At 39.7% G+C, this 24,770-nt stretch overlaps 1 protein-coding gene across 1 annotated transcript; it reads left to right on the top strand.

The window, feature by feature from the left end:
* The first annotated feature begins 10,969 nt into the window (after positions 1-10,969).
* PSTK (phosphoseryl-tRNA kinase) lies at positions 10,970-24,198 on the top strand. The gene is made up of 6 exons (XM_020964185.2): positions 10,970-11,274; positions 13,502-13,790; positions 14,289-14,487; positions 22,062-22,137; positions 22,722-22,815; positions 23,983-24,198. The coding sequence occupies exons 1-6, from the start codon at positions 11,062-11,064 to the stop codon at positions 24,180-24,182; spliced, it is 1,071 nt and encodes a 356-aa protein (XP_020819844.1). The 5' UTR covers positions 10,970-11,061; the 3' UTR covers positions 24,183-24,198.
* The last annotated feature ends 572 nt before the right edge of the window (positions 24,199-24,770 follow it).

Below are 24,770 nucleotides of genomic sequence, written 5' to 3'. Positions count from 1 at the left end.
CATCAACCCTGTGAGGGAGGAGATATTATCCCCAATTTAGAAATGGAGAAACTGAGGCCTGGCGAGGTTACATGACTTGCCCAGGGTCATGCTGCTGTTAAAGGTCAGGCAGTATTCAAACTCCTCTCTCTGACTCCAAGGTGACCCCAGCCACCTAGATACTTCTCTGAGGGGAGATGTAAATAATGTTGTTGGGTGTGTTCAGGACTTCGGATGTTGAAGATGTGACTCATCTGCTAAGATGGAGAACATGTTTTAAGAACTCTACTTTAGAAAAACAGGACAGCAATTTTGGGAGGAAATTGTGGAGGGAAGTAGAAAAGTTTGGGTCAACAAATAAGGATTTAAGGATTGAGGGTTTGATAAGTGTTGTGAGAGGAGTTAAAAGAACAAAGTGGTCAGGGAACAACTCATGAAGTGATGGGACTTCCTGGGAAAGACAGGATTTAGATTGCCGGAGAAGGGAACTGTGAGAACAGAGCTACAGAATTTACAATGGGACAATTCCTTCCCCCTGACCTCTGCCACTTACTACCTGGGTGACCTTAGGCAAGTCATTTTGATGGAATCCTAAAAAAGCTGCCCCCAGCCCCAATAGTCTAACTTCCTTATGGGCCCCACTAAACAGCAGGCAGTCCTGATTTAACCACACAATCTGGCTTTAGCCATACCACAGGCCCCAGCTAGCCCCAGATCCAATTCACATGTTGGAATAGGTGTATTCTTATATTCAACCACAATCACATCGTCCATTTAGCCCAAGACGGGATCTCAATACCTAACTATCCATCTTGACCAGACAGTACCACAATAGCTAGCCAATCAAAGGGCAGCATGACCAAGATGTTTGACCACTGAATCAAGGAACTCCACTCCTATTACCTAATCCCTTGACAAACTCCTTCTGCCTTTTTAATATTCATATTTTCTGTTGTGTAATCAGCATCATTACACTACAGATTTACCTGTGTTGTCTTACTAAGTTGCTGGTTCGTCTCAGAACCTAGCCCGATTCTGAGGGGCATCAATCCTCAAAAAATACCTATACTTGGATTAGAGGTGGTCTGACTAGCCCGATTCTGAGGGGCATCAATCCTCAAAAAATACCTATACTTGGATTAGAGGTGGTCTGACTACATTCTTTGACACGGTGCCCGCACAAACACTCCATGAAAGCAAAATAATGTAACCTTTCTCAGTCCCACTATCTCCATTTATAAAATAAGAGAGTGCAACTAAACTAAGGGACTATGGCTCTTTGAGCTCTAAGTCTGCCTTCCTATCACCCTCTGACATTCATCTCGATGGTTGTGTTGACAGGAGTTCTCACAAACTTAAACTTGTTTTCCATACTGTAGAATACAAGTATACTTTTCAGGGCTCTCCATCAAGTTAAATGTTTTCTGCCCTCCTCAGTCAGGCTTCCATTTATTAGGGTGGCCCAAGTTGGATCTAATAGGGTACCAAAAAAATACTGTAATATTTGAATTAGTTAATTGCTTTTACTGATGTAAAATAATACACAGATTACTACTATTATCTAAAAAGACATACTTTATCACCCTAAGTAGAGGCATCCCCGAAGTGATTCTATCAAGTCTGAAAAGCTTCTGAGGGGGTAGGTCCCTCCTTACTCCTCAGAAAGGTCCCTCTGCTCAGATGGCTTTTAAAAAAAACCTCTTCCTTGGACCTCATTATCCATTTGGGGACAGCTTCTCAAGGAGCTGTACCTCTTTGGTTATTTAACTGTGCCTATAGCATAATTCTACTCTCATCTTTCTAGTGTTTTTTTTTTTAACATACATGAATGTTGTATTTTATCAAAAGCATTTTCAGTATTTATTGCTATAATACTGATTTTACTGTTCTTGCTATATTCATAGATTTTTCAATTATTTTGAACTTGGGTTGTTAAATTTCTTTATTGTTCTGTTAATCTAGATTGTTTACATTTTTGTAAACATTCATCTATTTCTTTTGAATTATCAGTTTTCCTGGCATATAATTGGACATAATAGCGTCTAACAATTTCTTTTATTTCCTCTTCATATGTTGTAATTTCTCCTTTTTCATTTTTTATATTCGTGGTTTGGTTTTTCTATCTTACCAAATTAGCTCTTCCTTCACTGACCCCATTTTCTACTTCAACATATCCCCAACAGCTGCCAAAAATGGACCTCACCAGAAACATAGTAGTGAATGGGCACCACAGAGAGACGGCTGGAGGGAGAAAAATGAGCTCTTCAGCCATCTCTGAGTGTCTGTTCCAGTGTTTTCCTTCCCTTCCAACCCACCACCCTGAAGGGTGGGAAGGAGGTTAGGAGAGGGAAGACTAAGCTGTGCCCTTTGGCCTTCCTTCCCTTCCGTTTCCTCTTCTCTGCGTATCAAAGTACAAATCAGCACCACCATCTGATTTTCTTAGATGCCCATGTTCTTTCCAAAGTCGAGGGCACATGTTTTCCTACTCTGTCCAATCCTTTCTTTTGAGGCCTCTAAGAAGGGTCTACCTCTTGACTACGTTCCTCACCCCCACTCCCCACTCCTCCACACTCCCTACCCTCCTCCTACAACTGGCAGGAGGGAGGACCATAAGACAATTTAATAGGATAGATTTTTTTCCCCAATTCATTTTTTTTCATGCCATCCTAACATAACACCATACAGAGCCTGTGAATGGCTGAATAAGAAGCGTTAAGGGTAGAAACCACAGCTCAGAAATGGATAACATCTTCTCTCCAAAAGCTACAAATCAGAGCCTTTGGTTGTTTCTCTCTCTCTCTCTCTCTCTTTTTTTTTTTTTTGAGGTGAGTGGTATTTGTTTTGGTGTCATTTTTAGTGTCACACATATATTTAGAATTTTTGTACTATAATTAACATGATTCTTCCCAGATCCTGGGTTAGAGGGGTTGAAAATATACACACACAAACACATAATGCATATTTTATATATATGTGTGTATATATATATATATATATATATATATATATATATATATATGGCTATATTATTAGTCTTTTCAAGAAACCACTAATTTTATTTACTAATGGGGGGTGTGTTCAAAGTAGGTTAGTTGTTGATTTTTTAAAACAAAAGTTAGTTAAGTTTTCATTTCTTTAGTTCATCAATAAAAATATTGTCTTAATGATTAAGTATTCAATCAATGTTTGCCATATAAAATAAACAAAATTTCCTGGGTCCACACTCTAATAAAATTTGCTGTGCTCATCTAGGTTACAGAGAAAGCTTTTCTTCGAGGTGATCAGTGGACTGGAGAGGCATCACGGCACAGTGGCTACAGGACCACTGTCACGCCATGAGACTGCAGGTAAAAAAACAAACAGACAACAAATCCAAAGGAAGTATTTCATGGGAGCATTTGAAGAGCAGAGCCAAGATGGCGGAGGGAAGCCAGGAAGTTGCCTGAGCTCTCCCTAGTTTCCCTCGGAAACAACATTAAATCAAGCCTCCAGATGGATTCTGGAGTGATAGAACCTAAAAAACAAAACAAAACAAAACAGAGTGAAACAATTTTCTGGCTTAAGACAACTTAGAAGGTCTCTCTCACTTGAGTAAATGGGGAGCGAGGCCCAGTGAAGAGAGTGTCTGGGAAAGCCATGGAGAGGCTCTTAACCACAGCACACATCAGATATCGAGGCTCCTCAGTGCTGGCACAGCAGGCCAGCTGTGAGGCCTTCAGCCCCAGTGCAGATGGCAAACTGCCAGCCCCAGAAACCAGACAACAATTATGATGAGGCTGGGTGACCCCAGTGGAGTGAGCAAGCCGCCAGCACCTGAGGCCTCAGTGAACAAAGCCAGTGACCAGCCCCCTGGCCCCCAGCACAAGAAGTTTGGGACAGTGTCCCCTGTGCCCCAGAAGCAGAGCTTAACATGAAAAGCCACAAAAAAGGCAAAAATGGAAGCAATAAGCAAAACATAACCTTGACCTCAGAGAGCTTCTGTGGTGACAGGGAAGATCGAAACCCAAACTCAGAAGATGACAACAATGTCATAATGCCTGCATGTGAAACCTCAAAGGGGAAGATGATTGGTCTTGAGCCCAACAAAAGCCTTCTTGGAAGAGCTCAAACAGGATTTTCAAAGTCAAATAAGAGAGGTAGAAGAAAAATTAGGAAAATAAATAAAAGGTATGCAAGAGAGAGTCAACAGCATGAAAAGGAAGGACAAAAAGATTGACTGAAGAAAACAATTCCTAAAAAAAATACAATTGGCCAAACCGGAAAAAAAAAGTTCTATTGAGGAAAAGGAAGGTTAAAAAAAAAAATTGACTGAAGAAAACAGTTCCTTAAAAAAATACAATTGGCCAAATTGGAAAAAAATTCACTGAAGAAAACAACTTCTTGAAAAGTAGAATTGGCCAAATGGAAAAGGAGGTACGCAAGCTAACTGAATAAAGTAATTCCTTAAAAATTAGAGTTGGGCAAATGTAATTATTACATGGATCTGTTCTCTACAGAAAAGCATACAGACAAAAAAAAAGGCATACACTTTTAATTATAGAAATCTTCATAAAAATTATCAGAGATGTTTCTAATAGTATTATATTTTGGGTAGCAAACACATACATGACTATAAAATTTTCTTCCATGTACACTGACTATTAAATAATTGATATTGTTAGTGATGACTGTTTATACCTTTTAACATACCACCTAGCCCAGTGATTGGCACATAAGAAGCACTCGATAAATGTTTATTCATTAGTTATAAATGAAAACTCAGATTCTGGCTGTGTGACCCTTAACCCTTGCCTAAAATTGGAGAAGAAAATGGCAAACTATTCTAGTATCTTTGCCAAGAAAACCCCATGGACAATTGGTCCACAGGATCACAAAGAGTTGGACACAACTGAAGAAAAAAAACTTGTTTGATCCATTCAGTGGTAATGAGCATTTATACTAGGTACCTAAGTGATATTTTGAATGTCCCCTTTCATAACATCAGGCTGATATGTTTTTGCTATACATATATTCAGCTTCAATTCAACAGATTCGAAACCTCTACTTAATCTCTAGGTAGACATTATAATGAGCTCTTACAACTGAAATCTGAGATTCTAAGTTGAATGATTTCAAGCAAGTCATGTCCCTTCTCTGGGTCTCAGCTCCTTTTTCAGTGAAATGAGTGGGACTAGTGAGTTGTCTAGCTTTAGAATCTTGTGGTAATTAAGTCCTCTGTATTTGCTGATGTTTGTAGTTTAAAAAATAGGCCAAGTAGAAATTTGAGGCAGGTACTTTTTCTTTAAAAGGAAGATATGATGGACTCTTTTCTTTCCTATAACTATTTCGGGTTATTCTATAAAGCTAGATGGATTAGACTAAATGGTTGAACATAGACCTTCAGTGAGAATGCTGAGCTATATTGATAGGAACGATAGGAACATTTTCCTGGCAGTATATTGCCTCATACATAAATAAAAGGTAGAAGTGACCGATTCAATCTGACACAAAAAACACAACATCCTTCAAGCGTATTAACAATTGTGTGTGCTAACATTAAAATAGAATCTTTGTTTTATTTTTAATAGTGACAAGGGCATATGCAGAGCTGCCCTGCCTCCTCCTTGCCAGGTATTTGTGGTAGCTCAGCCCTTGGGAACTTTAGGAATGAGCAGTCCCTAGAACTGGGGAACCTGCCCTAAATGCTCCTAGCCTGCCAGGTTTAACTTGGCAGTAAAACACTCCAGCACTTTGGGGAAGGAAAAGCAGATGACTCTGGATCTTTAAGAAGGGAGTGACTCCACCCTTAAAAAAGAAATGCCTCCAAAAGAAGCTGAAACGGAAAAGCAAAATGTTGCTGGCCTTCTCGCTGGTTCATTGCACTCAAAACTCCCATCTCTCAACTCGGCCTTTTCACTGGCTGTCCCCATGCTGGATGTAGAATGACAATGTAGTAGAGAAACAGAGGGTTCAAATGCCCTCAGTCTTCTTGTGCCCAGCACAATTCCAGTTAGGCAGTAAATTTTTAAAAGTATAAATTTTAAAAAGAATAATATGATATGTGGAAACCTTTCCACCAATGTCACACAGTTGGAATTCAGCATTTTTTAAGTGGAAGTTTTTAAGTTTTAAGAAGTTTTTAAGTAGAAGATAGTGGTTCATATCTCAGCTCTGATACTGCCTTTGGAACATGAAAAAGTCACTTAGCTCCCCTGGGCCTCAGTTTCATCATCTTTAAAATGAGGGGGTTGAGCTAGATGGCCTCTTGATGTGAATTGTTTCAGTGGTTCCTTTCAGTATATGCAGTTCTTTAATTGATGTGAATTGTTTCTGAGGTGCCTTTCGGCATATTGCAATTTTTTTCAGATGATGAATTTATGCATGTTCATGAGGTTTTGTTGGAAGAAGTAGATAGTTTAATTTTCTTGTACCTCTATACTTCACAATACAGTAACATATTCAGTATCATATTTATACAATATAGCCATTCTTGGTAATATATCAGTGACTTAGTCACACTCTTTAAATAATTCCTAGGTGAGGAATCTTCAGCTCTGTTAAATGTGTTTATACAGCTTTGTGGAACAAAACATTAAATAAGAGAGCATGTGATAAAGAAAGAGCATTGAATTAGGAGTCAGAAAAACCTGGTTGTTGATCCTTGCTTTTCTGCTTGTCTGTTATAACCCTGTAAAAAATATTTAAATTCATTTAATCTCCATTTCCTCAACTGTAAAATGGGAATAATATTATATGCCCTACTAAACTACCTCATAGGCATATTGCACAGGTATGAGATAAGGTATAGGAAAGCACCTCAGAAACTCCAAAGTGCTCTTCAGACTCCAGCTGGCTGTGACCAGCACTCATTTCTGTCCCTTTTATTCCTTTGCAGACTCTATCTGTGGAGTATGCATTTATTCAGGCATCACTGAATAAATATAGAATCAAAAAATATTTATAGTAACACTTGTAAGCAAAGAATTGGGAACCAGGAAGATTCCCAGAAGTTGAGGAAAGGCTAAAACTGTGGTATAGCTAACAACTATTGGAGGTAGAAGACTGCTGAGGAGAACTAGTTACTTCCTCTTGGCTTGGCTCACTTTGTGAAGTGATGCCACTCATTCCCAAGCTCTTCTCCATTTAGGAGTGACTTTCTCATTAGTCAACACCCTCAGCCCCACAGCTCAGGGACAAAAGCTTCCTCCTTTCTATAGTCAGGAAGAAAGGATGAGAAAAGAAATTGTCTCAGGCAACAGGCTCCAAAAAACTAACTCCAGCTAACTTTCAGCCCTTTTCCCAATCAGGATTGCCTTAAGTCCATTAAGTTTACGTCTTGGTCTGGACTCATACAGGCTTACTCTGATTTGGGGAAGCTATAAAAATATTCATCAATAAAAATTTATTTTCTGTCCAACTCTGAGCCCCAATGCTGGGGATGTTCCCCAAAATTATGAAATCTATCTCTCTGCATGGGTAGCTCACTACCTATTTGTTCCCCTGGTATGCACACTGAAACCAGTACGGTAATAACCACATAATCTCAGAGAAAATCTGTTTCCTTAAAGCAAATGGAAAAATAGAAAGCAAATAGACTTAAAGAAAAAAAAGATTAGTGCTGGATACAGTGGCACCCACCTATAACCCAACAAGTGGAGAGACTGAGGCTGAGGGATCTCCTGAGCTTGGGGGTTCTGAGCTGCAGTTGGCTATGCTGATTGGGTGTGTGCACTAAGCTTGGAATCAATATGATGAGCCGCCTGAAGGGATTGGGAGGGAGAGAGACGCTCCAGGTTGCCTAAAGAAGGGGTGAAGCTGCCCAGATCAGAAAAGGAGCAGACCAAAACTCTTGTGCCAGGTTCTGCTTCTGCAGTATAAGGGGTGACAATCTCTGCATTGTTTCTGGCTGGCTTACATTCCACCTCTATCACACAGTTCTAATATCAAAGTCACAGTATCCTCTGCCCTTTGCTTCTTTCTACTGGCCTCTCCTTTCAAGCTGCTTGGGTATAGAGGCTGTGACATCTGTGGGTAGTGACACCACCTCCTCCAAGGTCTCTCCCTTCTGTATATCCTTTTATATAGTGCCCAAGTTTTCCCAGACATCAGGGTTTGGCAATGACAAGCAGTGAATGGGCAAGGGATTCAAGATAGTGTAAAGTTTAATTGTTCACCAAAAGATTGAGAGAGGACAGTTGTAGGCTATTGCAGGAGTGTTGGGCTGGGAAAGAACTGAAGAGTGGGGGCAACCGAGGTCACAGAGAGGAAGACAAACAGGGTAAGACATAACTTAAGGTATACAAAAAGATGGAATAAAAAAGATAAGATAAAGGTATTTTTGCATTCATAAACAAAATTTTTAAAAGCTAGCATTTAAGATATAGTTCTTTAAGGTTTGCAAAGCACATTCATACGTTACCTCATCTGATCCTCACAATAACTTGGTGAGCTAGGTGCTATTATTACTATTCCCATTTTACAGATGATGAAACTGAGGCTGTGAAGTTAAGTGAGGGGGCCAGATTCACACAGCTAAGTCATTAGTGTCTATGGAAGGATCTGAACCCAAGTATTCCTGACACCAAGTCCAGCATTGTTACCTACAATATGTCACAATGTGATCCTACAAAATAACCCATAATTTGGTAAATATTTACTTATTAAACTGGGAGAACAAAGAATAGTTTACCTATCAGATCTACGAAGAACAGAAGAATTCGTGACCAAACAGGAGATAGAGAACATTATGAAAAGCAAAATGGATAATTCTGATTACATTAAATTGAAAAGTTTTTGCACAAACAAAGCCAATGCTACTAAGATAAGAAGGAAGGTAGAAAATTGGGAAAGAATTTTTACAACCAGTCTCTCTGATAAAGGCCTCATTTCTAAATTAGAGAATTAAGACAAATTTATAAGAACACAAGCCATTCCCCAATTGATAAATGGTAAAAGGATATGAACAGACAGTTCTCAGATGAAGAAATTAAAGCCACCTACAGTCATATGAAAAAATGCTCTAAATTGTTATTGATTAGAGAATTGCAAATCAAAACAACTCTGAAATACCACATCACACCTATCAGATTGGCCAACATGACAAAACAGGAAAATGATAAATGGAGAAGATGTGGGAAAATTGGAACACTAATACATTGTTGGTGGAGTTGTGAAATGATCCAACCATTTTGGAGAACAGTTTGGAACTATGCCCAAAGGGCTACAAAAATGTGCATAACCTTTGATCCAGCAATAGCCTTTCTAGGGATAATTTCTAGAGATCTAATAAATGGGAAAAGGACCCACATGTACAAAAATATTCATAGCAGCTCTTTTTGTGGTGGCCAAGAATTGGAAATTGAGGGGATACTCATCAATTGGGGAATGGCTGAGCAAGTTGTGGTATATGAATGTAATGGAATACTATTGTGCTGTAAGAAATGATGAACAGGCTGACTTCAGAAAAACCTGGAAAGATCTATGCGGTCTGATGCTGAATGAAGTGAGCAGAACCAAGAGGACTTTGTACACAATAAGAGCCATGTTATGCAATGACTAAGATTGTTAAACTGAACCTTTCTAAGCATTATGAGCATCTAAGACATTTCCAGAGGCCTCGGGATGGAAAATGCTGTCCACATCCAAAGAAAGAACTATGGAAGTCCAATCGCTATCACTTATATTTACCTTCTGTTGAGTTTTGTTTCATCTTTCTGATGGTTCCTCCTATGGGTTTTAATTTTTACTTACAACTTCACTAATGTGAAAATATGTTTAATGGGAATGTAAATGTAAAGCCTATATCAGATTGTGCCCCGTCTTGGGGAGGGTGGGGGGGAGGAAGGGGGAAAAAATTTTAAACTCAAAAGCATATGGAAGTGATTGTTGATAAATCAAAATAAATTAATAAAATTTAAAAAACAAACAAAAAAATTGACTTATGATTCATCTTTGATGAAATAAATTTTTAACTTGGTCATTTTAAAGCAGAGAAATTCTTTATGCAAGTGTTTTGGAAGGTGGAATCTGAATCCATTTCTTTACTCCTAGTTGATTTGTATAGCTGCAGAATACATTGTTCTTGAAAACCCTCCAAATGCAAAGGTCCAAAACTACTCAAAATTACCCTGGGGCCTTTTGCCGACGCTGCTTTGGTCAAAGCGCTATCTCCTATCGCCCCCTGGTGGTGAAAAGTAGTCATCGCCAACGTTTATTTAGCCCGAGGACCACAGAATCTTGAGCTAGAAGAGCCGGCCGGGGACGAAGGTACCCAGCCTTAGTGGCAAAGGGCACTCACTTTAATAATAAATAATGGCAATGATGGCTTCAAGGTTTGCAAACGGCTTTACAAATATCTCCATTTTAATAGCTAACAGCTAACATTTATATAGTGTTTACTAAATGCCAGGCATTGTGCCCAGGATTTTATAATGATGTCATCTGATTCACACATCCATTCGAAGGGAGGTGCTATAATATCCTCATTTTATGGCTGAGAAAACTGAGGCAGCCAGAAGTCAAGCCAAGGTCACACAGCTATTAAATGTCCCAGGCAGAACTTGAACTCAGCTCTTCCTGACTCCCTGGCTTGCCTCATTCTTAGAAACTGTAGCCATCTGTAACTCGGCACTGCCTGCAGCTTCCCGGGCCCCTTCCAGTCCAGGATCCCTCACCTCCCCCGCCCCCGCCTTCACCCGGGGATGCAGGAGAGGCGTCCGAGGCTAATAACACGGGCACTTTAGTCCTCCCCCATTTCCTGGAGAAATGAAGGCATGAACCAGGCTGGCGCTTGGCGAAGTGTAAAGAAGAAGGATTACCCCATTATGGAAAACCCAGCCTTTGGAGTCACGGAGAAAAAGACGGGAAAAACTTGCAACAAATAATAAGTTCTTCCCTCTACTTACATACGGCACCCAGCAACACTGTGAGTGCGTGAGGGAGGGCTTGGGAAAACGAACAGAAGACGCACTTTCTTGTGATTGGATAAAAGCTCTGTCCATCAAGCTCTCTACGTCCCAGACCCTAGGCAGTGCATGCGCGCCAGGCAGAGGTCCGGCCGCAGGAACCCTGCCTGGTCGGTCGCGGTTCTCTTCCCGAGTCGTCATGGAGAGAGGAGAATCCCCCGGGGAGACCGGAAGTGGGGGGCCCATTCAGCTGGGATTCTGCGTCCTCTGTGGCCTGCCAGGCTCAGGAAAATCTACCCTCTCCCGCTCCCTTAGCGACCAGCTGAGGCGGAAGCAGGGCTGGGACGTGGTCGTCATAACCTACGATGACATCATCCCAGACTCGTTCTTCGAGGGCGAGAACGCCCCCCTGGTTTGTAGGGGCCAGGCCCCGACGTGAGTGGGTGGGCGGGCACTCGGTCCTAGTGGACCACGGACAGGCAGTCTTCAGGTTTTCAGGGGGCTTTGGCTTCCTCCGGGGCTCTGGTCCTCTTGGGTCACTCTTTAGGAATTCCTAGGGATGAGGCCAAGCGCTAGGCCCGAGGCTGCTACTTAAACCACATCAATTTTCACTCCCTTTAATTCGTGGCCTCCAGAAATGATTTGTCACATTCATTCCTGGCCCCCACCCCCACCCGGGGAAGATATTCATGCAGAGCCCCTTGTGCACTTTGGAGGCGGCCTGGCCCGTGGAAGGACCCCAGAACTAAAGGTCGGGGGATTTGTACCTGGCTGTAGGGGTTACACCTTCGGAGTGCGTGGTATCTACGGGGAGATTAGTCATTTCCTATCCGTGGAGATGGAAGGGACCTAAAAGATCATCCTGGGGGTCTTAACCTTTATTGTGACAGGGGTGACGATCTCCGAGTAATGTCAGGTGGTGATGTGGTTATTGGGTAGGACTGTCAGATTTCACGTAAGTGGCCCTAGAGGCCCTGGACAGGTCACTGAATAGCTGTATGCCTGGGTGTCCTTATCTGTAAAATCGAGATAATAGCGCATAACTCCCGGGGTGGAAGTGAGAAGAGAACAAGATAATATTTTTAAAGTGCTTTGCAAATGTTAAAGTGTTGTGTAAATGCTGGCAGTTATTATTAATAATAATATTTAAAAACCACAAAATACATAGGATTGCAAAGGAAAGCCAGTTATATTGAAATGCAGTTATCAATATTTTTTTAAAATAAGTTAATGGACCCTAGGTTAGGAACTCCCGATCTAAATTAATGCCCTCATTTTATGGGTGAGGGCTGAGGCTCGGGAGGGTTAAGTCACTGCCCAAGTCATCTGCTGTGTGCCAGGTACTGTGTGAAGTTCTTTACAAATATCTCATTTGATTCTTACAACCCACTTGGGAAGTAAGTGCTTTTCTTGTTAACCCCATCTCACAGTTGAGGAAATTTGAGGTTAAGTGATTTGACGAAGGTCAGACAGCTGGTGTTTGAGGTCAGATTTGAACTTTGGTCTTCCTGGTTCCAAGCCCAGCGAGCTATCCACTGTGCCACCCAGCAACCTCTAGGTAGCTTACAAGGTGTTAAGCTCTATCCCTAGGGATCTTTGTCCTCTAATACTAAATCCTTGGCTCCCTGGGGAGATCTTAATTCTAGCATTAGCTTGCATTCATTTAGCACATTAGAATTTGTAGACCATCTTCCCCATGTGAAGTAGGTAGTGCGCACTGTTACTACCTCTGTGTTATAGGTAATATCAACAATAATAGCTAACATTTACATAGCACTTACTATGTGACAGGCAGGCACAGGGCTAGGGGTCTTACAATTACTATGTCAATTTTATCCTCACAACAACCCTAGGTAGTAGGTGCTATTATTATCTCCATTTGATTAGGAAACTGAAGCAAACAGGTGAAGTGGCTTGCACAGGGTTCAGCTAGTCAGTGTCTGAGGCTGGAGACGAGCTTGGGTCTTCCTGACTCCGGGTGGCTGAGTGCCCTGTGCACTATGACGCCTCCCCGCTCCTCAAAGATGTTAGGGTCTTTGTCCTTCCCAGGCTGAAGCCCATGTCTTCTTTCAGATTCATTCTCTGCTATGCCATTTGTTGTGGTGCTGGGTTGTTTGTTCTTTGCAAGCTGGGTCTCTGATCTTTTAGCAGGTGGTTACCTCTTGCCCATTTAGAGAGAGGGTTTGGCTGAAGTGGGAACACGGGTGTGCTCTGTAGGATGCCTCATGTTGGATTTGCCATAACCTTTGGACTGTGGTGTGGATGGTATAGCTTGGGCCTTCTCTTACCACTCTCTATTCTCAAAGCTTATGAAATAGTTTTGCCAGCGTGCTATTCGTCCCTGGGACGGCCTCAGAATTAGTTTTCTCCATCTTGTTTTGTGAATGTCAGTCTCTGTTTATCAATTTGGAGAGTATTTTAGGCACACAAAACTCATTGTATTTGCATAATCCCTCCTAGGCTTTCTCACCACAGTTGTATTGTTAATTTTGGAAAGTCTTTGAGTCTGCATTTTTCCTGAACTAGTGATAGAGCAAAGGAAAAGAACGTATTTCTCTGAGCTTGGCTTCTTTGCCCACTGTGACTCGATTTAAAGCTTATCACCTATTGTTGAATGTCATGTGTTTTGTCTTTTGTAGCCATCCCAGTGGAAATCATTCCGACAAGAACTTTTGATGTACCTTGAACATTTCTTGATGGCCATCATTAATGGATGCAAATTATCTGCCCCAACCTCGAGGACTGAAGTCATATGGGAAAGTTTTGTCAACTGCTTGAAAGATCAAGATCTTATATCTTCTGAAACAGGAGAGGCCCAATGTTATTGTTTAACCAGTGCAGCTGTGTCACAACCTTTGTACCTAATCTTGGATGATAATTTTTATTACCAGAGCATGAGATATGAAGTCTACCAACTGGCTCGAAAATGTAATTTAATGTACTTTTTCTTATATCCTAGTAGCTAGGTGATTCAGTAGGCAAAGTGCTGAGCTTGGAATCAGAAAGACTTCAAAACCTGCCAGGGATGCTTCCTGAACAAGTCATTTAAACTCTGTCAGCCTCAATTTCCTCGTTTGTAAAATGGCGTTAATAATAGCAGCTACCTCATAGGGTTCTTGTGAAAAATCAAATGAGATGGCATATGTAAAGCACTTTGCAAACGTGAAAGTTCAGTATGAATGTTAGCTTTTATGAGGATGATGGTAATGTTAGGCAGTAAATTTAATTCCCTCATAACTGCAGTGCTTTACTTCTCTTAAGAAGTTTGTTAAATTCCCAGAGATCAGAGCTGTAAATAATGACTTTTTGGAAGCTAAGATAATTTTTCAGATGTTGTAGTTATTGCACACGTTTTCTTAAAAGTATGCATCATAATTTCTGATTTTAAAGCATTTACTTATGAATATTTTTGTTTTAACTCTTCAGATTCCGCAGGCTTTTGCCAGTTATTCTTGGATTGTCCAATTGAGTCCTGTCTAGAAAGGAATCGGCAGAGAAGTAAACCAGTACCTGATGAGATCATACAGCTGATGGCAAGAAAGATAGAATCTCCAAACATTCAGAAAAATGCATGGGAACACAACAGCCTTACTATTAGGAGTACAGGATCTGGTTCTGAGGACAAGTATGTTCTGGGGGTCAAGGCTTTTGTTAGAATATATTATTAGATATTACATCTCTAAATGCAACCTTGAGACACCCTGTAGGGATGGGCTGTAACCAACAGTGGAGTTGATACCAATTCATTTAAAATTCTGCCTAAAACCTTTGTAGTTATACAGATTACAGGACAGCCAGAGGGTTTCATATTTATGCACTCAAGCATTGTGACATTTGTGTGCTTCTTGCCTATGGCAAGGGTGGGTTCCCCCTCCCGACCCTCCCCCCCCAGTTAGCAATGGGTAAAATACTTTCTCCCTACAATTAATTTACTAAACAAACATTTATGTGCCTATTGAATAGAAACTGCAAGTTAATAGAGGAAATAAGACATATACAAATAAGTTAGAATGTGGGGGTGTAGGTGATGTGTTACAATATGTTTACATATTGTATTGAAATATGTTATAAGAAATATGAAAAAACCCTTTCATCAGGAAGGGGAGTAGGAAAGGTTTCAGTAGAAGAATGGGCATCTGAAGATAGCCTTGAAGGAAGAGAATTATTTCATCAGGCAGAGATTTAAGGGGAATATGTTTAAGGCATACTGGTACCTTACCTTAGAAGTGTCAAACTCACAGCCTAAGGAGGGATAGATTTAATGTAATTGAAAAAACATTTAACAAAACAAAAATACAGTACAACATAGATAAGGTTCATTTGTGGTTTTCTAAGGTAATGTGTTGCTCATAGGGATCCATTTCTGTTTGCTTGACACACCTGCTCTACATGATTGTGTGGGGTGGACAAGAGGGCAGGACAAGATCTAGACGTATATCCAAGGATGTATGTAGGATGAAGCAAGATTGGCCAGGCCAGAACCAGGAATGTGTATTTTATCCAGTAAGGAGAGCCAGGGAAGACCTTTGAGGGGGCTCACGGTATCAGGGAGATTTTGCCCGCTCTGTGAAAGAATTGGAGAGGGAAGAGACTGGAGGCAAGGAGGTGGCTGGAGTTGATTTCAGTAGTGCCGGTGAAAGGTAACAGACCTAAGGGAGGCTGATGTCATTGTTCATAAAGAGGACAGGGACACTGGGAGAGACACCATAGAGGTAAGTGAATGCTTTTGAGATTTACTAGTCAGGGCTTCTTAAACTTTTTTCTACTTGTAACCACTTCAGCACTTCTTAAACTGTGGGTCACGTGACCCCACATGGGGTCTCAACCTATAGTTTAAGAAGCGCCAAGCTAGATGACCATCAACAAGTCATTGAATCTTTCTGTCACTCAGCTTCCTCATCTCTAAGATGGAGTTAATAATATGTCTAATTCTACCTCACACAGTTGTCATGAGGGTCAAATGAGACATGTATGTCAAGTACTTTATGAACCTTAAATCACTATATTAATGTCAGCTAGTTGTTATAGTGTAAATAAGACTTGTCAGGGGTAGAGCAGAGGAAAAAGCTAAAGATGACTGAGGTTTCAGGCCCATGTGACAAGGAACATTTTGGTGCCATAAACAAAAATAGAGAAGTTGAGGAAAGAGATACGTTTTGGGCAAACAAGGAGTTTATTTGTACATATATTAGTTTGTGTTGTTGGAGGAAATCCAGGTAAAGGTGTCTGGCTGTCTATTTAAAATATATACCTGGAATTAAGGCAAGAGATCAGACCTGGAGATACACACATATAGGTACGTAAGTGTGGGTATCATCTGGATGGATAGGAATAAGATAAGACCACTAAAGTAGAGAGGTTAGAAAAAGAGTTAAACAAGGAGAGAGCCTTCAAGAACACCCACTCTTAGGAAAGGGAAGAAGGATGATTAAAAACGAAGACCACGTGGAGTTGTCATACAGAGAGGAAAAAAAACAAGAGAGACCAGTCTGCAGAAACCAAAGATCAAAGATCAAGTACTGCAGAGAGGTTGAGGATGAAAATTAACTAAAGACCATTGGGTCTGGTAATTAAGCCTTGGTTGTTGGAGACCTTGAAGAGAGTAGTGTAACAGAAGTTTGGGCAGAAGCCAGACTGCAGTGGATCGAGTAATGCGTGGCTAGTGGAAAAGGAGATTTGGAACAGTTTAAGGGGCTGCTGGTGGTGCAATAGATATGAGCACTGGGCCTGATGTCAGAAAGGTCTAAGTTCAAATCCAGCCTCAGGTACTTACTAGTTCTGTGACCCTGGGCAAGTCACTTAACCCCTAGTTGCCTCAGTTCCTCTATAAAATAGGCACACCATGGAGTAGGAAGTGGCAAGCTACTCCACTGTCTTTGCCAAGAAAGCTCCATGGACATGTCCATGGGATCACGAAGAACGGGACGTGACTAAATGACTGATCACCATGGAGAGAATCTGGTGCTTAGAAAGATGATCATGTATTCATAGGGGTAGTTAAAGTTAAGTAGCGTGAATTTGTAGTGATGCTGATAACAAATGCAGTGGTAACGTTTGCAAAGGCCTTGTCTACATTATCTCACTGGATCTTCTATAACCCTGTGAGGTAGGTGCTATTATTGACCTCATTTTACAGATGCGGAAACCAGCTTGAAAGGGTAAATGACTTGCCTGCAGGATCACATGGCTGCAAGGTTTGGTTTTTTTCTTGTAAATAGTATATATGTACACACACACACGCGCGCGCGTGCACACACACACACACACACACACACACACACACACACACACACACACACACATATATGTATATTTTTTTCCAAGGCAGTTGGGGTTAATTGACTTGCCCAGGGTCACACAGCTAGTAAGTGTCAAGTATCTGGTCTGAGGCCGGATTTGAACTCAGGTCCTCCTAACCCCAGGGCTAGTGCTCTATTCATTGTGCCATGTAGCTGCTCCTTAAACAGTATGTTTTTTCCAACTACATGTAAAGATAGTTTTCAACATTCATTTTTTTTTTTAAAGATTTTGAGTTCCAAATTTTTCTCCCCCCTTTCCCCAAGATAGCAAGTGATCTGACATAGATTATATATGTGCAGTCATGTCAAATGTATTTCCACATTAGTCATGTGAAAGAACAAAATCAGAACAAAAGGGGAAAACCATAAGAAATAAAAAACAAAAAAGTGAAAATAGTATGCTGTGATCTGCATTCAGACTCCATAGTTCTTTCTCTGGATGTGGATAGAATTTTCCATCATGAGTCTTTTGGAATTGTCTTGGGTCATTATATTCTGAGAAGAGCTAAGTATCTAGTTGATCACTGCAAAATGTTGCTGTTACTGTGTGCAATGTTCTCCTGGTTCTGCTCACTTTACTCAGCATCAGCTCATGTAAGTCTGTCTAGGCTTTTTTGAAATCCACCCACTCATTATTTCTTACACCAAAATAATATTCCATTACATTCATGTACCACAACTTCTTCAGCCATTCCCCAATTGATGGGGATCTCTACAATTTCCAATTCTTTGCCACCATAAAAAGAGCTGCTTTAAATATTTTTGTACATGTAGGTCCTTTCCCCTTTTTTATGATCTCTTCAGGATACAGACCTAGTAGTGGTATTATTGGATCAAAGGGGTTTTATTCCCTTTGGGCACAGTTCAGATTGCTCTCCAGAAGTTGGACCAGTTCACAGCTCCACCAACAATGCATTAGTGTTCCAATTTTCCCACATCTTCTCCAACATTTATCATTTTCCTTTCCTGTCATATTAGCCGATCTGATAGATGTAAGGTGGTACCTCAGAGTTGTTTTAATTTGCGTTTGTCTAATCAATAGTGATTTAGAGCATTTTTTCATATGATTATAGATAGCTTTAACTTCTTCATCTGAAAACTGCCTGTTTATATCCTTTGACCATTTATCAATTGGGGAATGACTTGTATTCTTATAACGTTGACTCAGTTCTCTATATATTTGAGAAATGAGGCCTTTATCAGAAACACTGGCTGTAAAAATTGTTTCCCAGCTTTCTACTTTCCTCCCAGTCTTGGTTGCATTGGTTTTGTTTTTGCAAAAACTTTTTAATTTAGTGTAATCAGAATATCCATTTTGCATTTCATAATGTTCTCTATCTCTTGTTTGTTCATAAATTCTTCCTTTCTCCATAGATCTGACAGGTAAACTGTTCAATGCTCTCCTAATTAGCTGTGTCTAATTCATGTACCCATTTGGACCTTATCTTTGTATGTGGTGGCTACAAGGTTTTTGAAGTAGGATTTAAACTCGCCAACCCATGGCTTAGTTTACTGATTTCCTCCAGAAGTATTGCCCTGGAGTGGAAGTGGAGAGGGAAGATGGTGAGGCATACCCAGAGTTGGTGATAAGCAAGTTGGAAGTAGTGGGACCAGGGATTTATTCAAGAGTGAAGATTAGTGCTTTGTTAAAAAAGGGATTGTGAAGGAAGTGAGGTGAAACTAGAGTAAGGAGGATTGACTAGATGAATAGGGGTGGACTGAGAGACCAAAGGTTATGATGCCAATGAAGCGCAAATCCACGAAAAGGGAGGTCCATTTGAAAAAGAGAAGAGACAGAAAATGATTTCAAGAGAATTTCATAGTTTGGGTTTTTTGAAGGGAGCAATGTGAAATTGTGGTAAGGTCTGGAAAATGCTCATCTGTCCAGGTGTCACAGCAGAGTGATACAGTTGGATATCATGAGAGTTGAGGAAGCTGATGACTTGGGAGACCCAAGGATTCCAGGGCTCTTCAGGATGAATATTGAAGTGGCCAAAGATGAGCTTAGGTGTTGGGGTGTAGAAGATTGTATGCCAGCAGCTGAGGTGATGGAGGAAAGGAGGAGAATGGCCAGAAGGTCAGCAGAGTCAGAGCAGAGTTGGAGGAGATGGTATGGATCATGAGAGGGTCATGTTGAGTTATGGCAGCTGAGCATAAATCCATAAAATGGACAGCTAGAACTCAACTGCAGGGATCATCTCTTTTAGCCCTCTCATTTTTCAGATGAGGATCTTGAAGCCCAAATATTTGAAGTGACTTGGATCTGAATTGAGTTATTCTCGACTCTGCCCTCTTCTGATCTTCTGCCCTCTGTTGATCACAGGGGTTTGGAAGAGGCCATGGGAATCAAGGAGGACTCTCCCTCCTGACTCTGCCTAGGGGTATTGGCAAGGACAAAAGATGTGGTTTTAGCACCATTTCTCTTAGGTGCAGGTTGTGGAAGTACTGCTGAAAGAAGACACTTAGGTAGGAAAGGAAGCTGGTCAACTACTGAGTCAGAGCTAGGAGACTGGGGCAGAGGAGAAGGGAGACAGGAGAGGAAGAGGAGGCCTGAAGGCAAGAAATGGGAGAGGAGGAGGAGAGGTAGGAAAATGGAGGGATTTTTAGTTAGGCAGGTGGTGACTCTAAATGTATAGGGGATGATTGGGGAAGCGGAGGTTGGAATTTGCTAGATACAGGGCAAGGGAATACCAAATAAATAGGAGAGATCTTAGAATATATAAAATCAAATGGAGAATATGTAGTCACTGGGTAAGTTGCCTATATATTTTATAAAATATATGTTCAGAAGTAGCATGTATTTCAAAGAACATTGAGCTTGAAATCTGAAGAGGTTTTCCCTGGTTTCTGTGAAATACAGGATGAACCTCAGATTATATCTTGAATGAGGAGTACCTCAAGCTTACTTATCTGTTATTTTTTGCTGAAACCCACTTCTGTAGTACACTAGCCCCTATTCCAACAAGGGTCTAACCCATTGCTAATCCTTATCAAGGAGCTAGGGTGGAATCCCAGTTGTAACACTTCCCAGCCACAGGATTCTAGGCAAGCTCACTTTACCTCACCACTTCTATTTTATTGTCTGTAAAGTGGATATAATAATACCACTTTATAGGACTGTTGAGATGAAGACGCTTCCTAAACCTTTCAAATCTCTATATAAATGTTCATTATTTTGACATGACACAAAGGAAATATCATAAGTGATTGCAGATGCTGTATAACTTTAGGGTTGGTGTCATTGCTAGGCTTGGCAGATGTTAACCTAAATTAATTCTGTGTTGATCTGAATATAGCTCACCTCAGAATATAGTCCACCCTCTTAAAGTGAGATACCTTTCAAAGGAAAATATATATAGAGATATGCATATAGCTATACCTATGCATAGAAAAATGTCAGATATAGGTTAAGATTTTATACAAACTAGATTGGGGAGGATAGGAAGAGAATGTGACATTTATTCAGACTGTTAATATGGTTTCAAAAATTCAGTAGAATTAAGTGGTTGCCTGTTCCCAGGAAAATGCATACATTTTGTTTAGTTCAGATTCAGGGATCCTGTGATGTGCCAAGGTGGTCATGCCCAGCCTCCTGGGAATATTTAGGATAGACATCCTTGACTAAAAGCAAGGGAAAAGAAAAATAGTAATAATAACTTAAGCTTACTATGTGCCAAGCGCTGTGCTAAATGCTTTATAATTATTATCTCATTTGATCCTGGAAACAATGTTGGGAGGTAGGGGCTATTATTATCCCCATTTTACAGATGAGGAAACTGAGACAGAGATTAAGTGACTTGCTCAGGGTCACACAACTAGTAAGTGTCTGAGGCTGGATTTGAACCCACATCCTGATTCCAGACCTGTTGCGCTATCCATTGTGCCGTGTCAATTTGTAGTGCTCCCCCCAGCTCTTACTGTGATCCTCAGTTAAATAGTCATGTAGCCTTGAGATAGCAGTTTGCTGGCTGTGTCAGAAACAAACAAACCATTAAACTGTTGGGCGGTATTTGTGCTTATCCTTATCCACCTGCTGTGGGTGGGACTATTTGAATTTCTGTGTTCCAGTAAAACAGGCTCTGCTAAGAAGTTGGATGTTATGTAGCAGAAAGCACACTAAGCTAGGAATCAGGAAACCTGGGTCCTAGTCCTGGCTCTTCCACAATCTAGCACTGTAACTTCAGGCAAGTCGCTTCATCCTTCAGTTTCTTCTTCTGTCAGATTACAGGAGTTGGTCTAAGTGACCTCCAAAACCCTCCCACTTGGAGATTTCTCTGCTTTCTCCAGTTCGTGAAATATAAAATGAATTACAGACTACATCTTTGCATCTTCAGCATCAAGGATACTTCGCTTATTTTTTTTCTGCTGAGAAAAATCTATAGCCTGCCCACTCCCCCAATCCAATAGGAGATAGTGATAACTAATACCTCATTTTCAGAAATCTAGAGAGGGTGGTTTTTGCCTTTTTTTTGTTTTGTTTTGTTTTGTTTTTATACGGCAAGAACATGGGGTCATCTACACAAGTGTTAGATTACTAGTAGGTACTTAATATATATCAATCAATAAATATTATTTAAAGTGAGCGTTATTATTTATCAAAAGTGTCTCATGCCTAGAAAGCACTTAACTGTTGGTTTTTTGATCCCAGAATTGAGGAATATAGTTTTGAAGACTTTTTTATTTAAAATAACTCTAATTTTTTTTAATGTAGTTTCATAACTTTGAGATTCAGTATTTCGAGGCTTTATCTTAGAAAGTTACTACCAAAAAATAGTTTAGTTGTAGATGCTTGGACTATAACTGTTTTTTCCCCTAAAACTGATCTTTATTGTCACTAAATATTAGTTCTTTAAAAAGTATGTTTCAAGTTTGTTTTATTTAACAGTAAATTCTTTTACAGCATAGAAGTGACTGATTTACTGATTGCTGCTTTGAAGAATCCAGTAAAATGTTTTGAGGAAAATACGGAACAAAAGGTAATTCTTCCTTTATACAACTTAGTCTTGATTCGAAGGAACAGTCTAAATTTTATAGCTATGCTTTGTTCCAGGTTGTATTAATGGATTGTAAATAAAATGTTGACATCAAGTACTAAGTAAAAAGTTATATTTACTCATATGGTATTTTTAAATATTCATTTATAACAGTTTGTAAGAGTCTGTTCAGGAACATAATTTATAGCTTAGCTTGTTTATTTTTCGTAATCTAAATGAGTCAAAAAATCACTTACCTTGAATTCTCCTTTCTTCTTTGAGCTTCCCGTCCCCCCATATCTCTCTCCAGGTCTAGGCAGAACTAATGACATCTTGAGTTGGAGGCTGTGACCCAGGAGTAACTACATTGCCCATGTTGTATACATATTTACTCATAGAATCCTTTCATTACTGGTTTATTTTGATTTTTAAGAATTATATTGGGGCAAGTTCATTGATTATGAGCAGTATTTATTGAATGAATGCCTAACCAAACTGGATTAGATATTTTATAGAGTATAGCACACAGGTGGCATTTAAATGTTTGTTGAATGAATTAATATAGCAGCACTGTTTATATTACATAGGAAACTGATCGAATAATTTGTTCAACTAATATTCTTCATCAAGCTGATCAGAAATTCAGAAGAATTATCTCTGAGACAGTGAAGAAAGCCAAAGGTATATATTCATCAGCTGTTTAATATGTATGAGTAAAATAAGTCAGCCAACTAAAAATGAATTATATATTTTAATATAAAATTTGTGACTTCTCATTTTCATTTTGATTTCATCTCCAAAAACACGTGCCAAAATTCAAATGACTGCTTATTGAATATAACCCAACTCCCAACTAGAACTTTGAATTGCAGAATACTAATGCAGGCCTCAAACATTGTCAAACAAGTCTGAATTTATAATATAAATTACTCCAGAGAATGTCTGATGTTTTCAATGTGGGTACTTCCACCAGTACAGTTTATAATCCATCTGTGTCTTCATTCTCTGAGATTCTTGTCCATGCCCTTTCATAAACCTCCACACAGACTCTATCCGATAGGTAAATTGGGGGTGGTTTGTTTTGGAAAACCATTTTTCATAAAATTCCTTTAAATAGAGAGCTTCACTGCCACGTGTAAAACTGTTTTATCTTGTAAAATCTAGCATACATTTTTCAGCAACATTAAAGAAAATGAAGCACAATTGTGCTAGTTTAGCTTGCAAGATAAAAATAATGCTAAATTAAATGTCCCAGACAGTAGGAAAATGTACAGTGGAGTGAAACAGAAAAGGTAAAATCATCACATGTTTAATTTCTGGGCACTTTCATTAGTAGTTTATTTTTTTTTGTTTCTAAAGTGAAGATGAAATTGTACTAAGAGGTGACTTATAGGCCCAGGCCACAACAGAACAACACTGGTCAGACTACCTTGATCACTGATAACCTTCAGGTAGTCTGTTTTTCAGAAATTATCTTCCAAATGGGAATTTCTTGTCCATTACTACATTTAATACCAATAAGATAATGAATCACCTACATTAACTCTTGCCAAAATAAGGATTTCTTCTAGCTTTGTTTCCATTTGGTAACAGTAAAACTATGAACTATTGAAGCAAATTTCTTTTGTTTGAATAATTTCAGTTAATATGCCTGCATCATATTTAACATTTTTGTCTCCATGATAACAGTACCACTGTTTGACAAGTGAACATTATCATTACTTAGTCTGTTCCCAATAACTACTTTTTCCCTCAAGAGGTAACATGGGTAAATTGTTCTGGTGACATATAATCAGCCCATATTTGTTTAATTTGTAAAAATTGTTTAAGATTATATTTTTCTTTTAGATGAAAAAGTGATTGCCTACAAGCTGAAACTTTTAGTAGAAGAACTTAACAAGCTTAAGGCAGACTTTTTGGAGGATCTGCGACAAGGAAATACTAAAAGAATTCCATGCTTCCATCAGAATAGCATTTCAGATGTCATTTGCTTATTTCATCATGAAACCGATAACATTGTGCAGAAATATGTTCCAAAGGAGTATTAAATTGATTTGCATCGTGGATGAATTGTCTGTAATTTTTTCAAGCAAACATTCACAAACTAGTTAGAGAGCCAGGCACATTAGCAAAGATGAGGTAAAAGAACTCAATCCTAAAAGATCAGGGTATCAGAAAGGAAAAAAAAATTATTTACAATATATTATGAGCTTTCCAGTGAGCTCAACCAAACAACTGAGGGTTTGGGGAACTGGGTTGCTTTTAAAATAGCACAGTACTCTGCTGTGGGCAAGCAGCCCAGGATAATAACGCTAGAGAGCTTTGCACAAAATAAAATTAAGATATATGAATAAAATGCAGCCTAGGAAATTAGTGAGAAATATCTGTCTGTGATGCTCATTGGCCCCCAAATTGCCCAGATTAAAGTAGAGATGAGGTGGACAAAGACAATAAACATTAAAGGGAAGACAGAAGTTTAGAGAACTAGACTGCAATGGATTCCTGATTATGTCAGCATCAAACTAGTATTGGGGGAGAGACGAGCAGGAACAATCTACTTATCCACTAACTTTGAGGCAGTATGGGATAGAGGAAAGTGTTTTAGATTCAAAATAAGGAGCAACCCGAGTTTGAAT

The sequence above is a fragment of the Phascolarctos cinereus genome, unplaced genomic scaffold (assembly GCF_003287225.1).
Source record: "Phascolarctos cinereus isolate Bilbo 61053 unplaced genomic scaffold, phaCin_HiC Scaffold_3;HRSCAF=262, whole genome shotgun sequence".
NCBI classification, from domain to species: Eukaryota; Metazoa; Chordata; class Mammalia; order Diprotodontia; family Phascolarctidae; genus Phascolarctos; species Phascolarctos cinereus.
Note: the sequence above shows the minus strand (reverse complement) of the source record. Positions and strands in the feature narration are given on the sequence as shown.

Coding starts and splice junctions, on each gene's coding strand:
- PSTK (XM_020964185.2), top strand. CDS start 11,062: ATGGAGAGAGGAGAATCCCCCGGGGAGACCGGAAGTGGGGGGCCCATT. Junction 13,791..14,288: donor CTACCAACTGGCTCGAAAAT/GTAATTTAATGT, acceptor TTAACTCTTCAG/ATTCCGCAGGCTTTTGCCAG. Junction 14,488..22,061: donor GGATCTGGTTCTGAGGACAA/GTATGTTCTGGG, acceptor ATTCTTTTACAG/CATAGAAGTGACTGATTTAC.